General features: G+C 47.5%; 1 protein-coding gene across 2 annotated transcripts in view; it reads left to right on the forward strand.

Annotated features, from left to right (window-relative positions):
• Positions 1–4,969: 4,969 nt before the first annotated feature.
• Positions 4,970–15,628, forward strand: part of PARVB (parvin beta) — a 68,084-nt gene continuing 57,425 nt past the window's right edge. For both annotated transcript variants that reach the window (XR_007508619.1, XM_049821416.1), the window contains exon 1: positions 4,970–5,240. Coding sequence is in view for 1 of the 2 variants with exons in the window: in XM_049821416.1 (XP_049677373.1) it covers positions 5,126–5,240 (115 nt within the window). In the remaining variant the exon portion in view is untranslated. The remainder of the gene's footprint in view (positions 5,241–15,628) is intronic.

Here is a 15,628-nt window from a genome sequence, read left to right on the forward strand (position 1 = left end):
GTGGCAGCTCTGTTTTTTGGCTATGTAGACAGAACTGTGTGAAAGATGCATGTATTCATACCGTATGTGAATCTGGATGGTAAACTGGGTGTGTATCTCATTAGCAACTCCAAGGGTTGAAATATTCACCAGAAAAATGTGTAATAGTTGAAGTGCAGGTATTTGAACAAAGTAGAATAGCTGAAGTTTTTGGTATGCTAATCCACTTTTTCCACTAGCAAGAACACCGGGAGGAACTCTCTCCTGCACAGGAAATCATCATCAAACATTCATTAGGTATAGCCTGAAACCTCAAAATCATTTAAGTGAGATGCAGATTTGTAACTGATATTGATCCCAGCCTCAGTAACTTCTCACTTACGGTCTAAAAGCCTTTGCTATGGGCCACACGCTGTTGTTTCAGGAAATAGAATCTATTTGTTCTTCCAAAGAAGCACTACCCATAAAAAATAATCATCATCATTGCCTTGATGGGCAAACACAAGACAGGCTTATCTCGCTGTGGGGTTTAAAGATGAAGTATTTACAGGGAGGAGATTATTTGACTAAAGCTGGGGCAGTGGGCTGTCTAAGAACAAACTGCTCCATTTTAAGTTTTACGTTTACTACACATTCCAAAATCATCATAGCATAAGGTTCACAGCATTTTAAGGGCAGTGTTATCTATGAGCTAAGGCAAACATTTCTGTAACAAAGCAAGACGTTGAGTGTCCTGGTGCAGCACGAACCTTTAATGAAAATCAGAGCTGGTTAGAGAAGAGGTGAGCGTTTGAGAGGATTGTCACAGTGCGTGGTACGTGGGAACGTGGAGCTGGGACGATGCAGAACAAGACTGCATGGTCACTGCAACTGCTTCAGCTATGCATTAAACATTTAGTTCAGACAGGCCCTTATAAAATCCCTTCTGTAGGCTCCATGCAACATAGATCACAGGATGCTTCCTTGTATTCTGCAATAAAACTAGGTCAGAATTGAAAGCTATTGGCAGGTTTGGGACTTGCCGAGGAAACGGGAAGAGAAGTTCAGGTAATAACCCATGTCTTAAGCAGGATTTACACTTATTGAAATTTATTTCTGAAATCAGGAGAAAGAAACTTTGGGAAGGAATGAGAAAATAGATTTTGTGTAAGTTTCAGGTTACCTTATTGATGAGTGCTTAAAGCAAGACATTATGCTTTAAAAAAAAAAAAAAATTAGACTGCAAATATAGGGCATATTTATCTGGACGCCAATTTAACGCATGAGCCCTTAAAGATCTCTGGCATCGTCTTCTGTTTGTGCAGCTCCTAAACTTGACAGAGTGGTTCTTTTCATTCCAGGCAGTGCCTCTTAAAGGGCTGCAAATGGGTTGTCATAGTTATTAAACAGTTTTGCACCCCTCCAAGACAGTACATGGGCTGAATGAGTGGATTGGTCAGCAAAGGTCATTTCCTCAGGTGCCTGGAGCCTTTGTTGTAGTCGACAGTTCCCCAGCAAGAAGAGGTGGGCACCATGGTCTGGTCTGGTCTGGTCTGGGGGTTACACATACTGGAAGCTGGAAAATGCAGAATGCACTGTTGATGCAATGGTGCCAGGGTATGCCTTGTTTGTATCTTCTTCCTAGTAATTCTCACTGCTCTTTATGCAAACAAAATAGTGAAGTTTTATAATTGTTTCCATGATGGATTCTGTGATCAATTAGATTGAATCCATATGTTGCACTCAGGTTTGGGCCAGATATGAGGGACTGCCCTAATTTATACCGGGGCTTGCTGTGTTCCCTGAAGTTCTCAAGCATAGTGTGGTTACAATTTTATTTTTGTCTTGCTTGTTTTTAAGAAAAGTCATACTTTCTTCAGAGAGGTTTTGTCCAGGATTTCCCGAGATTTTTGTCACCAATCCATTCTTAAGGTCAGCATTCCTGGGGCTCCTGAATGGGCAGGATCACCACTCGGCAGTCTGGCTCATGGAGCAGCCCACAAAAAACATGGCTTGTAGGAACAGCTAATGCTGCTTGCACAGCCAGTGAGAGTGACCATTATGTTAAAATCCACAGTATGTATTATTTTGTGAGATATTCAGACGACATGGTAGCACATAATGTAATGGTAGTATGGGGCTGGAGGAAATTACAGATGTGGAAATACTGCTCATTAACCTGATCAGGAACCCCTGGTCCAAGCTCCCTGCAATGCAAGACTTCCGAGACGTAGAAACAGCACTCCTTGTTCTCGGTTGCTTTTGCCAGTGATGCACAGTGGTGCTGTGGGTGACTTCGGACCTTGCTGTGCTGGAGCAGTAGGTGGTTTGAGCAAAGGAATGCTATAAACTTGAAATCTAATCCATTAAAGGCAAATATTAGAAGTAGCTGCAGGTCCTTCTCCCAACATGTCACTGCCCCTCAGTTCTATGCTTTGAAACAGTATTTGTCTATTTTCCACTGTCCTGCTGATTTGCAAAACACAACAGAAATAGAGCCTGTAAGGCAAACCTGTGGTTCAAATGCAGAAAGAGAACCCATTAGAGAAACAGCTGAGCAAGCATTGATGTTTTGAATCCTTCATTAGCTGTTGTGTTAAATATTACGTTCAACCAAAATATTTGGGGAAAACCAAAATATTTTTATAAAAAAATTTACAGATTTTATAAAAAAAAATACAGATTTTAAAATGCGATGTAGGTAAATTAACAGTGTCTCTATATTTAGAAACTGCTCCATGTTCTGCTAACAGCAGTTGTGACAGAAACGCAAAACGCTCAGTCTCTTACAAACACCTTCAGGCAAAATCAGACTGCATCCTGCACTGTGTTCCTCTTTGGACAAAAAGCCACATTCTAGTTTAAACACCCTCCTGTTTTGGGTATTCTAAAGGATCCTCCGTGGCTGCCATCTCATTTAATGAAAAGGCATTTTCACGAAATGCCGAGTGTTGTGTAGCTTTGCTTTTCTGGCAGTTTAGGGCAGCCCTGCCCTGTTTGGACTAGTATCATATTTTCAACAGACACAGTGGGATAGTTGCTGGGTGCAGTGGGTCCCTTTGGCCTGTGACCGCAAGGTGAGTTACAGGCTCTTGATTAAAGTTCCCTGCTGTGTCTCAGCTGGTGGACTGCACTGCCCACTCCTGAAACCCGTAGTTCTTAAAAAGCACCTGAACTTCCTTTATCCACTGTACTGCCATTGACAGCAGCAGCATCCCTCCTGGTCTTTGGTAATGTCTTTACAGTTGCAAAGCTGGATTACAATGTGTCAGTCCAGTCTGGCACTTTCCTCTGAAAACATTATCTCAAAAAAAAAAAACCAAAACCAAACCAACTTTAAAAAAAGGCAGTGTTCACTCTTGAATGCATTTAGAGTTGGATCCCCAAAGAATTAATGCCTACTTGAAATAAGTCATCACTCCATCATGTATCAGGCTGCAAATTCATGATAACCTCCAGTTCACAGATGTCTGCGCTGCCATTCGAAAGGGTCTTCCCAGCCCCAGTCATGTGTTGCCTCCGCTTCCCTTCTGCTGGCACTTGCCCTTGGGGGACTTTATGCTCAGTCACACTGGAAAGCTGGGCAGGGTGATTTTGGTTTGTTGGCTGGGTTTTTTTTTTATTAGTTGCCTAAGTGCCTGTAGAAAAGCAGCAAGCAGCTGGAGGAGAGGGACAAGAGTAGGTCTTCATGACAGGGTGGATTAGCTTGGGTTAAATGTCTTGTGAAACTACACACTGGGAAGAATATCTCTGCTCTCTTATGCTCTGGATGTGTTGTGTCAGGTCAGGCATGAAAATCTGTCCTGTAAACTGGGTGTGTGGATCCTGTGCCAAGTCACGTTGATTTGAATACGTTTCTTTGTTGGGACAAGGGCTGCTGACAGGGGGGAACCGCTTGTGGGATCACAGCCAAAGGCATGTGCATAACTTTAGGTACCCAGTAGTCTCATTAAAGTCAATGGGACCACTTTGGGGGCTTAAAGTTAAGTATGTGCATAAGACTTTGCAGGATCAGAGCCTAACGCTATAAACTCTTCAGGATCTGTTTTTAATGCGTATTCCACAAAGCCCTTATCATGCTCCCAGGTGCTGTAAAATGATAAGCAATAAGAATTCTCTCTGTGGGATCAAAACCGACTTTCCGTTTTTGGCCATTTTTGTGAGCGTACACTATGCTGACGGCGGTGGCGGCAGCGCTCGGGGACCCGGGAGGTGGTGGCTTCCCTCCCGGAGGTGCCTGCGGGCCTCAGCACACCCGAGTCCAGCAAACACGGAGCCCACGGCCCCCTTCTCCTCAAACCTTGCCTCAAGGGAGATGCCAAGCCTAACTCAGCACACCTGAGTCCGGCAAACACAGAGCCCGTGGCCTCCTTCTCCTCAACCTTACCACAAGGGAGATGCCAAGCCTAACAGGCAACGTGCCGTGAGGAGAAGGCAGGCTAGCCTGGCAGAAGAGGCGCTTGGCTGCAAAATTAGGAGGCAAGCCTGGATGCCGCCAGCACGAAGCAGCTAAGCGGAGCCCTGACAGACGGCACAGGCTCAGAGTTTGCCCTCAGTTCTGTGGCGAGGTCTGGTCTGGCTGCGAGGGGACCCGGGGCTTTGCCTTTTTTTTGCCAGGCTTTTTACCCGCTTTCTCCCCACCCTGGTGGGTCTGTCACCGCACACGCACAGCCGCGGGCCCCCCCCTCCGGCCCCCGGCCCCTCTTCCCGGCCGCCGCACAGCCGCGAAGGGAACCGCCCGGCTCCCTCCGGCTGAAGAAGCTTCGCCCCTCGCTGCCGCCCGCCGCCTCGGCGTTGGCCTCGGGCGACTCCCCTCAGCGGGCGCGGGGCTGCCTGAGGCGGCGGGGCCGGCTCGGCGCGGCGGCCCGCCCCCGCCTCCCGCGGACTTCCAGGCCGTGGCAGGGCGCTGTGGCCGCCGGCAGCGGCTCCCAACCCGCCCCCCCACCCTCCCCCTTGCCCTCCGTGCGGCTCCAGCTCGCACACACCCCCCCACACACCCCGCACACCGCCTCCCGCTGCCGGCTCTCCCCGCTCGGTCGCGGCTGGCCGGGCGATTCGGCCGCTGCCGGGCTTTGTTCGGCTCCTCGGGCCGCTTCAGCGGGGCAGGGATCGGGCAGGCTCCCCGCTGACCCCCCCCCCTCCTCCTCCCCCTACCCCGGCCGAGCCGATGTCCGCCGCTCCCGTCCGATCCCCGACGCTGCGGCCCCACAGGATGAAGAAAGACGAGTCGTTCCTGGGCAAGCTAGGCGGGACCCTGGCGAGGAAGAAGAAAGCCAAGGAGGGTGAGTTCGCCCGCGCGAAGGGGAGGAAGGAAAGTCCGCCCGACCGGCGCGACCCGGCAGCGGCTTGCCCCGTCCCGTCCCGTCCGTCGGCGGGAAGCCTGCGGGGCAGAACCCCGCTTTGTTCCACCAGCCCCGCGGAGGGGGGCACGGCCGCGGCTGCCGGCAGGCCCCTCCGCCTGGCAGCGCCCGGCGCTTCCCGCCACACGCCCCTGAGGGGCGGCCGTTGGTCGGACGCGCCTCAGGGCCGGCCGCGGGCTCGGCCGCTCACGCCGCCCCGCTGCCCGGCTGCCCTCTTCGTACGGGAACCCCAGAACCCGCTTATCTGCTGTAAAATAAACTTCTGGTGAGCGAGGAGGCTGCGGGCGTCGTTTTCTTTTTCTGGTCGGAGTCGAGGGAGCCACGAGGCAACGGTTCAATCCACCCGCGTTTCGCTCCAGGCCCGCTTCATCCGTAGGGTTTATGTTGGCGCAGACGCTTTTTCCAGGGTGTTTTTCGTGACCAGATACATTCAGCAAAAACATCTAGCCCTCGAGCGCCTGGATTTCGCACGGGTGGACTCACACCAGCGTACGCTGAGCGTGTTCATTGGGGTCACGGCCACCGGCCTGGCAGGGGGGCATTAGCCTTCCCCTTTGGTGCGGGGAGCCTGGAGAAGCTCCGTCAGCCCAAACCCCGTGGACGAGCACCCGTGTCAGGGTGGCCCAGCACCACGGCACGGCCTTCGCACGTGGGCGCGCGCGCGAGGCTGCCTCGCAGCGGGGCCACTTGCACCGGCGGCTGCGTGGAGATAGCACCGCTCGCTCTCGAGCAGCGCGACTGGGTTTTTTATTGTTGTTGTAGAGAGGGAGGCGGCGTCTCGCTGCTAGACTTGATAAAGATGGTCCATCCTTGTGTATCTGCAAAGTGTTCCTTTCTCCGGAGCATTGTCTCCTCTCAGGATGGTGTACTCAATCCTCTGCTTCCCCCACTGACCAAATACCGGCTTCTGTGGAGAAACTCCCTCCACGTTATGCCCGGACCGCAGCCATCTGCTAGCAAGAAATCTAGGTGTCCTTGCCTTACAGTTTAATGCAGTTTTCACTTTCTTGCTGGTTAAAACTGGCCTTGGTTTTGTTCTAGAGTCTGATGGGTGTAGGGTAGGGACGTAATTTGAGTTTCAGCGCCCTTTCAGCTGGCTGTTGAGTGAGCACATGCTTCACACGCATTGAGTCTATTGATTGCCAGCAACATTTAGAAGGCAGCTTCCTAATATTTAACAATAAAATATTTGGCCTCAAAACCTGGAAATTGCTTCCCTTTCCTTCTGCTGGCCCTTGGTGTGGCTTACTGGTATTTCCTTTATTATCTATTCAAGTTTCTTCAACATGGTTGTGCTGAGGAGCAGCAGAAATGCTCACACCTTCCTGATGATCTCATTTGCTTCTGAAGGAAGATGGTGGAGAAAACTCATCTTTAGCTGGGGATGCCGACCACACGCTCTGAAAGAATGTGTTTTGTTGAAAGATGGCTTCTAAGCTTAAACAGGTTGGCAGCATCCCTTCTTAAATGAGAAATTTCGGCATCACGAGGTGATGTTTTTGAGGCAACTGCTTTCAGCAGGGGCCACCCGCTCGTTTTGCTGAGTTTGCCTGTTATTTTGCCTACTCTTGTGGCTGCAGGTCCTCTTGGCGATGGAAGGGCCCATTTCGGTTACTGCTGTCATTACTTAGTGGGGAACTGCTGCTGCGGTAGTGTAAAGCATGACGGTCACGCTTCTGTCAGTGCGATGGGGAGGAAACTGAAACATGTGATGCAGCTTTTAGTTTGAGTATTCCTTCCAGTCTGAAAATATGAAGGGAGGAAGGACTGTCTGCAAGCCTGTGGAGCCACCCGTTGGGTGTGACGCGCTGTGGTGCTGCCGGCGGCTGAGCCCCTTCATTGAAAGGGGAAACGGCTTATTACCCTTTTACGTTTCGCACTTTCTGTGTGGGGTAGCGCTCAAATGCCAGGTCTCCAGACCATGGCTGTGAAACTGGAGGGGGCCAAGGGCTGAGCAGTGATGAGGTGGTGGGATGGGGTCTGCGCCAGGGGGAGAGAGGCTGGTCCGTGGCTTGCGGTAGGACCTGGGCGGCCACAGGAGCAAATTTCAGGGCTAGAAACTAAATCTTTGTGGGTGTGAAGCAGAAGTAAATTGGAAGGTCACCTGAGTGGCGTTACTTGAATGACTTGATAGACCATATAGGAGCCATGTGGTCAACTTTTCCTGTGAGCTTGGGAACCGCTCTGCCCTTGAGGGATTTCCTCCCTCCCTCCGGTTTCTGCTGGTTTTCTCTGAGGGGACCAGCAGAGGTCAGAGTGATCTTCCCAGAGTAAATGTTACCCTCTCCACAAACTACTCTCCACAATAGCAAATGGAAGCCAAAGATCATTCTTGCCTCCTCTGCCTCTAACAGCATGAAAAGCAAGCGAGCCAGAGGTCTCTTTATACATACTTCTTGCTTTCACTGCCTGTCTTTTGAACCGTAGTGTAAATACGGGCCTGCTATCACCATGTCAACTGTATTCATATAACGACCTTTAACCTAGTCTGTGCAAGAGCTGTAATCCAGTTATATTAACCCTTTTCATCTTTGTGCATCACTTCTGAGCCACGCAGCTCAAAGATCCTGAGCCACGCATCTCAAAGATCCTTATAATGGTACTGAAAAAGTTTTCATTTGTTACTTAGTGATTTTCTATTTTTAATCATGGGTGGCAGCTATGTCATAAATAACCATAATGTGTGGCTACAACCCATAAGCAACTAAATTTAAATATTTTTTTGGCTAACTACTTTATAACAGGCAGCAGTCTATTTTTAGAAAAGCTATATTGGGAGAGGAGGGTTCATTAGGCTTATCAAGTCGGCCACTGGAAGCTCATACCCTTGCTTTGTGATGGGAGGATAAATAAGGTTCCTAGGTATGCTGCAATAGTCACTGTGGCAGTATTCAAAGTATTTACTGTAGCATGTAAACAACTTTGCTGCTGCTTTGGCTTTAGCAGTATGGCGTGACATAGTGCTTTGTAAGTGGGTGCTGGCAGGTGAGGGAGAGTTGAGACCTCAGGTCAAATTTGTCAACGTTTTAAGTCAAATTCTATAGGTTGCTTAACTGTTTGAGGAACACTTTGAATTTCTACCTCAAACCTCTGCTTTACACTATTACATCTTATATTTATGTTTCTGAATTTTTATGGCTGAACTGACTTATTAGGTAGCCCTGACAAAAGAAGCAGCAGCCACTGTTGCTCATGGGGAAGCTGTTTTTACCCTGGTTTCCTATGGAAGTACAGGGTGGGTGATCTGACTGTCTGTTTGGCTCCTCCCTTCCTCTTCCTTCCCGGGAATATTTTTAACCCATACTTTGGCTAAAAAAAGCCCCTGAGAGAAAACTACCCATCTTAAGGGTTATTAAATGACTGTGGATTGTGTCAAAATGGGTTACCAGTGAGTATAGAAAGACCTTAGTTGAGTCCCAACGCAGGAAAACCTGCAGATGAGCTCAACCCTTACACGCTACTAGAGAGCCCACGTGGCAGGGACACGGCTGGAGAAAGGACCCATCTGTGGGGAGAGCACTGCGTGGAGATGTGCATTCTTAATCTTTCAATCAGTCATGACACACATCCTTAGAAAATCAGGATGTGTTAGTTCCAGTGCTCGTGCGATCGCTTGGTTTTTACTTCCCCCACTCCCCAACTAGGCTATGTGGAAATCTGTAAAAATCTGTTTGCCTCATGTTACTGTGACACGGCTCTGTCTCGGTGTATGTTGGGCTTTCAAGATGTGCCACATCTGTGATATGATTAATAAACTTACCACACCCGTTCAGGAGCTCCAAAATCAGCTTTAAATACCTTACAAAACTATTGGGGTGCTGGCAGGGCCCATAGCAGGATACAGTTTGTAAGCTAGATGATCCCTTAGCTTCTTTTCAGACCCTGTAAAAGATAGTGTTTTAGATAGTGCTTTGTTTCATCTCCATCTCTAAATAAAACTTAAAAAACCCTCCCCTTTCCTGTTGGTCAGAGTGATGTCTTTTTACTGAAATACAGAAGGGGGGTTGCTCCAAGCTTCGCCTCCAAGCCTACTTGCAAAGCTTTGTTTTCTTTTCCTCATAACACACTGTATGAAAGATCTGGGCAGCAGGTGTTTGGCTAAATAAACCTTCTATTATTGTAACTGTGTATATGTGTGTGTGTGTATAGCCTATATGGAGGAGTCAGTGAGAGAAATACAACAGACTTAATTGCTTAGTGTTGTTTCCCACTGACACGATTGAGGGTGGGCATAGGGGTGAGGAAAGTGGTCCAGAAAAGAGCGATTCATTGTGCCTGATGAAAACAATAGGAGAGGGGGAAAGAAGGGGAGAGATGACAGTGCTGCAAAGGGCAGAATTATTGCAACAGCAGCTGAATAATATGAAGGTTTTACGCATATCAAGGGAGGTTTAAGTATTGTTCTCGTGGTCTGTGGCTCAGTGTGACAGTGAGATGGTGTGGCTCTGAAAAGTGTACTGTTGCATTTGCCTGCAGGCACACCAGTTTGGTAGCTTGGTAGATGCATATTTCACTAGGCGGCAAGGTTTTTCTCCCAGAGAAAGGTGGCAGTTTTTCCCTCTATTCTGCAGGGAGAAAAGGTGGAGGGTGAGGTAGTGATTTGTTCAAGGTCATCTGGCAAGCCAGTGACAAAGCCAGGGAAAGAAACTGTATCTCCGGAGGTGTCTCTCCTGCCATGATCTTTGGGCAAAGGTGCTGCATAATCTGCCCATTTCCCACAGCTCCACACATGCTAAAACCCATCTCCAAATTGTTCAGATGAGGACTGCTCATGCTGCCCGATCCACTTTGGCTTTCTGCAGGCAAGAACATGGGGAAATAAGCCCAACAGCAGAATTAAATTGGAGGAAACAGTTTCTTTATCATTCCTTTGAAACTGATGGGGCTGCTTGTGGGGGTAATTGCTCTCTGGAGAGAAGAGAGGTTCAAAACCAGATCTACTTCATTGCCTTTATATTGATGAGCACATCTCAGGCCTGTAAGGCATCCTCTTGAATGCAAGAGGATAGGAGAATTGGACTTGCTTAGAAAATGGATCTTATCTTTCATTTGAATATGGTATACTGAAAATAGTTAAAATCTCTTTTTAATGCTGTCTGTTATACGGTCTCCAAAGGTGTATCTGTGTAAACAAACTGCAAAAAATTGAACTTTTCCACCTCTGTGTGCTGCACGTTTGCTTTAGTCACTGCCTAGTGGCTGCCTGGGATTTCTAACAAATGTATTTAGCTTTAAAATGATGTTGAAAGATGCCTGTTCAATAGATCCTAAAAAGATGTAAAGCTGTAAGGCATCCTTAACTCAATCTTCATTCACCTTGCAGGCGTCACTCGTGTTGGTGGTATTATTCATGCCCAGGATTTGTCCCAGTCACAACCATTCCTGACCATTGCAGATTGCGTTTCATGCTGGCTGTGCCCATGCATCCTACTTCATGAACTGGTGCTGGTGGAGTAATTGCTCTAACCTCTCTGATGTGGAAGAACTGGGACGTTGGCATCACCTGGTGCCTAGAAAGCTCAGGATGGAGGTGTGCTGCTGGTGTGGTGCCTGCACTCTAGCTTTTGTCCTGAGGCATGTCTGCATTTCTGACTGGTGGTGAAGTGCCAGGCAACTTGGAGGGTGCTGGCTAGTCTTGTGGTATTTCTCACCCAACAGGAAACTTCATGACCAAATCTGCCTCTCACAAATCCTTGAGGTGCAATCTGAGATCAGTTTCAACCGGTTGCTTCTTACTGTCTCCTGAGCTGATACTCAATGTGCTCTTAAGGCTCTTCCTTTCAATAGATTGGTGTTGGAGCTCACCCCCATCTTAACTTACTTTCCAAGCTCATAGTATGTATGTGGCAGTGAATTCTTAGCCAGATGGAGAGACAAACACAAAGTATGTAGGGTCTAATTCTGTGGTCCTGGTTCACATAAGTATATTTCCTGCAGTCTGAGAGTATACTTGGCTGGAGAAGCGTGTCTGTGCATTGTAACGGGCTACTGCTGCTGAAATATGCAAACAGAAGATGAGATGGGTGCTGGTTAAGCAGAATTACTTGCTTTTTAAGAGAGTAATTTGCATATAATTATATTGAAGCTACATACTGTTCCAGGTATGTGTGTATATCCATAGAAAGATTATGCAGACGTATGCAAATTCAGGTTCAATTTATTATCCTTTCTACTACTAATTTAAACAGAGACCTAAATTTCCAGTTGGAACCTGTGTAGCCTAATTGCTGAGTTTCTCCTGTAGGGCTCAAGCGTCCCTCTGACCAGGTCTGGTTTCAGTCTTGCTATAGCAGTGCCAGTTCAGGTTCTGACACTGTGTTCTATTCTGGCAAAAGCTGTGCTGTGGATGTAGCTTGTGTCAACGTCTCAACCAAAATGAACTTTACATGCACAGGAATCATCCTTTTAATAGTGTCATAAAACCTGTGCTTTTCTCCTGTAACTGCAGCTAGGCTAGGATGGTTCTCCCAATGCAGCTTCAGGCACAGTCTCTTGGTGAGACAATAGAGTTTTGAATTACAGCTGAAAGTTTTCTTCCAGACAGGATGCAGCAAGATATGCGAAATAGCTCTGTAGCTCTTCAGCAGTGGATTAAAGAAAGTGGCTTGCTTTTATTTGAGAAAAACTGCCATTTTAAGGTTTTATTTTCAGAGTTGCAATCATTAAAATAGGATCCATTATAAGAACACTGTTATGTTTCATTGTAAAACCTTAGCAAGGTGGTTATCAACACTTGCGATTATCCAGAACTAGATTTGGAATTTCTTAAAAATACTAATGCAAGGATTTGGAAAGGGACTCCTTTTCTCCTTAAAGTCTACCCTTACTTAAAAGCAATTGTTCAATGATACCTATTTTCATTTCTTCTAAAGGATTTATTAATACTAACATCTTGCGAGAGACTTCTAGAAGCTGGCGTCTGGCTGTTTCTGTTCTGGGGAGCGTGTGGGTGAGCCCTGTGAGACGTTGATGTGTGGAGGGCTGCACATGGATCTGATATGGATGGGGGGAGCTTGGCCAAGTCACGACTTCATGCAGGGTCTGTGCCGATGCTCTCTGCTGGATGGTGTGAAGGGGGGATTCTTCGTCCCACTGGTGGATCTATGCAGGGAGAACAGGCTGAGTTCTGCAATGCATTATCATAAATGCATTAATCATATTGACTTCAGTGCTTGTGTTTTTAAGAGTTGTGATATTTAGATCCCTTTATTAATCTAAACGCATCCTACTGATTTGCACATCGGCAATACAGGAGTCCAGAAGATTTAGTATAGTTACGCATAACAGTGCTAAATGTCTTTTTATGTACTTCAGGAACTGTTACAGGCCGGCTGATCCTAAAACAGATGAAGCTGGTGGAGTTTTCCAATGCACTGCTTTGAGCTTTGGATCATACTTTGATGTTAGGAGATTGGGGAGATTAACTGGCAAGCTCTTTCCATTGTGAAAGCATGTCAGAACAACTTGTTGCTAAGGGATCCAGGGATATGTGGTCTGTGGCAAGACCAGTGCAAGGGAGAGTCTGCTAGTTGCAGGAATTGGTGTTTCAGCATCTACAGCTTTGCTGTTCAACTGGGAAGGAAATCTAGTGTGTGTACCTTGTGCATACAAGTGTCATGGACAGACCTGAGAAGATTAAAGTTTGTGGCTGTGGAAGTGCCAGTTCAAAGCTGCTCATAAAGGATTTGGATGCCAAATTGCTGTTAGTTTTCAAAGGGAATCATAGAATCATTTAGGTTGGAAAAGACCTTCAAGATTATCGAGTCCAACCATCAACCATGCCCACTAAACCATGTCCTGAAGTACCCCGTCTACTCGCTTTTTGAATACCTCCAGGGATGGTGACTCAACCACTTCCCTGGGCAGCCTGTTCCAATGTCTGACAACCCTCTCAGTAAAAAATTTTTTCCTAATATCTAACCTAATCTCCCTTGCCTCAACTTGAGGCCGTTTCCTCTCGTCCACGAGTCGAGTGCACAAATATCTTGGGCACCACTAGAAATCTTGGCCTGCAAATACGTACCTCAGAGGTTATCTGTGTCAGGGTGCCCTGTGTCAAGACATGATGTCTTGACGGGGGCATACAACCGTACAGAGACACTGATACGTATCATAAGGAGGAGGACTTTTCTGCCTCACCTATAACATTGTCTGTTTGTGATCCTTGTCACCCTTGCTCCTGCTAGTAATGCAGGAGGCTCTGTGTGTGCCGCCTTTACCCTGGAGTTTTGTTGCCTTTTCAGTGTTTTCAGTCTATCCATGTTCTTATGCAGGTGGGGCAAGGTCTTCACTGCAGCAGCAGGCTAAGGGCCAGCCCTCAAGCTCCTCACAGTCATTTCAGGAGACCTGGACACCAGCGAGAAAGAAGGAGGGGAAGCCTTGTTTCTCAAAGGCTTCTCCTTGTGCTGACCTCTGCTCACTGTAGGAATCACAACTTCAGCAAACCCCCAGGTTCTTTGAACTAATGCGATCTGGTATTTTGTTGCAGAAGCCACCTACTTGAAAGTCATCCAGATGGCTCCAAAGATCTGACCTGTGCCAGTGTCTGGACATGACTGATGGCATGGGCTCTGTTCTGGTCAGCTGTCATGATGTCCACATACTTTACTCTGCATGGCCCTCTAATTGAGCTCTTCTGCATGGTGACTTTGGTAGTTGCTTATCCCCTCCCTTGTATGTCCTCTGCCTGCTTGGTGAGATGTGTTATATATGTGCATTGTCACTGATGAAGCTTAGTTTTTTTCCTCGGGGCACAGCAAAATCAACCGATGCAGTTGTCAGAGTTGTCTACTCTTAACTTGCAAAGTATACACATCTGCGGCAGGTTTTCCCCACGGTCTATATGGCATAATTGGACTGGCCCTTGCCTTTACATGTCGTCCCGGGGGCTGCGGTGTACCTGCCTCTGGTCATTGCCATAGGCTGCATTGGCACTTCTTGCCCTGGGCTGAGGGGTGGGCGGTTTGGGAAGTGTGGCACGCGTTGTGGTGAGGAGGAGGGAAGTGGAAGGGAAGGAGGGGCAGGGTGAGCAGTGGGAGAGCCCTGCTTTTCAGGGGGCTTTTCCAGGCTGCCCTCAGGAGGAGTGCTGGATCCTGGGACCTCTGCTGCAGGACAGGCTGCTCGGTGGTGGTGCGTGCCATCCCCACCATCGCAGGAGGGGCTGGGGGGGGTCTACACCAGCAGTTGTTGCGTGGCTGACAGTGACCCCCGTTTATCTTTGGGGGTGGGCTGAGCATGGAGGGGAAGTGGGAACAGGAACCTCTGTGTTGCACAGCTAATAGGTCAGTGGCCAAGAGATCTCTCCAGGGTGAAGCGTATTCTGCTCAGGTATAGACTTCATAATTTGTACTCTTCTGTTGGCCAAGTAGAAAGCTGTAACCCAAAATTCGTGCCTTCTGTTGTGTATGTCTAGTTTAGTTGGAAAAGTATTATGGCTAACATATGTGGTTTCAGGGTTTTGTAATTTGAATCCAGTTAAGTCTTGCTCTGAAAACCAGATGTGGAGAGAACATGCACACCTGGCAGCGTGTACTGGCCGAGAGCAGTGGCTCCTTACTCTTTGGGCCCTTAAATCACTGTCACTTCCTTGTGGAGGAACATATATCCGCACAATGAAGCTTCTAATTATAAATCCTGTACACATGATTTGTATCCATGCTCCCGCTGCAGATCCCTCTCCGGAGCCCTTAGGCTGAGAGGGGAGGCCACGGGATGGGATTCTGCTTTTAGCCTTGTTAGTGGCGAGCAACAGGATCTTTGGGAATTCAGTTTTGCCTCTCAGTGACTGTTTCTCCAAGTTAAAAAAGGCTTCTTTATAATCCCTGAGACCTGCCTGGCAATCATATACTCTTACAAAATCTCTTTTCAATGTATGCTGCGTTTTGGTTATAAAACAAGCAAGCTGTTCTGGCTCCTGGAATTCCGGTTCCTTCTTTAGTACTTGTTTCATTAAGTGGTTGAACCATAGTGAAATCCACTGAAAAAAAGAAATAGGATTTTCCATTATAGCTGCCATATGGCCTTATTGCTAATTTTTAATTAGCTGAGATGGTTGCATACACAATTTATTCGGAGTAAGGAAGGAGACTGTGAGAGCTGGATGAGGAGGAGAGCTATTCTCATGTCTGTATAGAGGCATGGTGTCTTTTTTACTGCCTTTAAATAGAAAAACGTGTAATCCTCAGAAAGTGTCTTTCACTAGGTCTGTTTGGCAGATGTATGCATGTGTGTTATTAAACAGATGCAGACGCTTCTGTCATTTTAAAATAGAATAGTGTTGTTTGCTCTCTGGCTTGTCTAGTCCAGCAGAT

Source organism: Accipiter gentilis, chromosome 18 (genome assembly GCF_929443795.1).
Source record: "Accipiter gentilis chromosome 18, bAccGen1.1, whole genome shotgun sequence".
In the NCBI taxonomy this organism is placed as follows: domain Eukaryota; kingdom Metazoa; phylum Chordata; class Aves; order Accipitriformes; family Accipitridae; genus Astur; species Astur gentilis.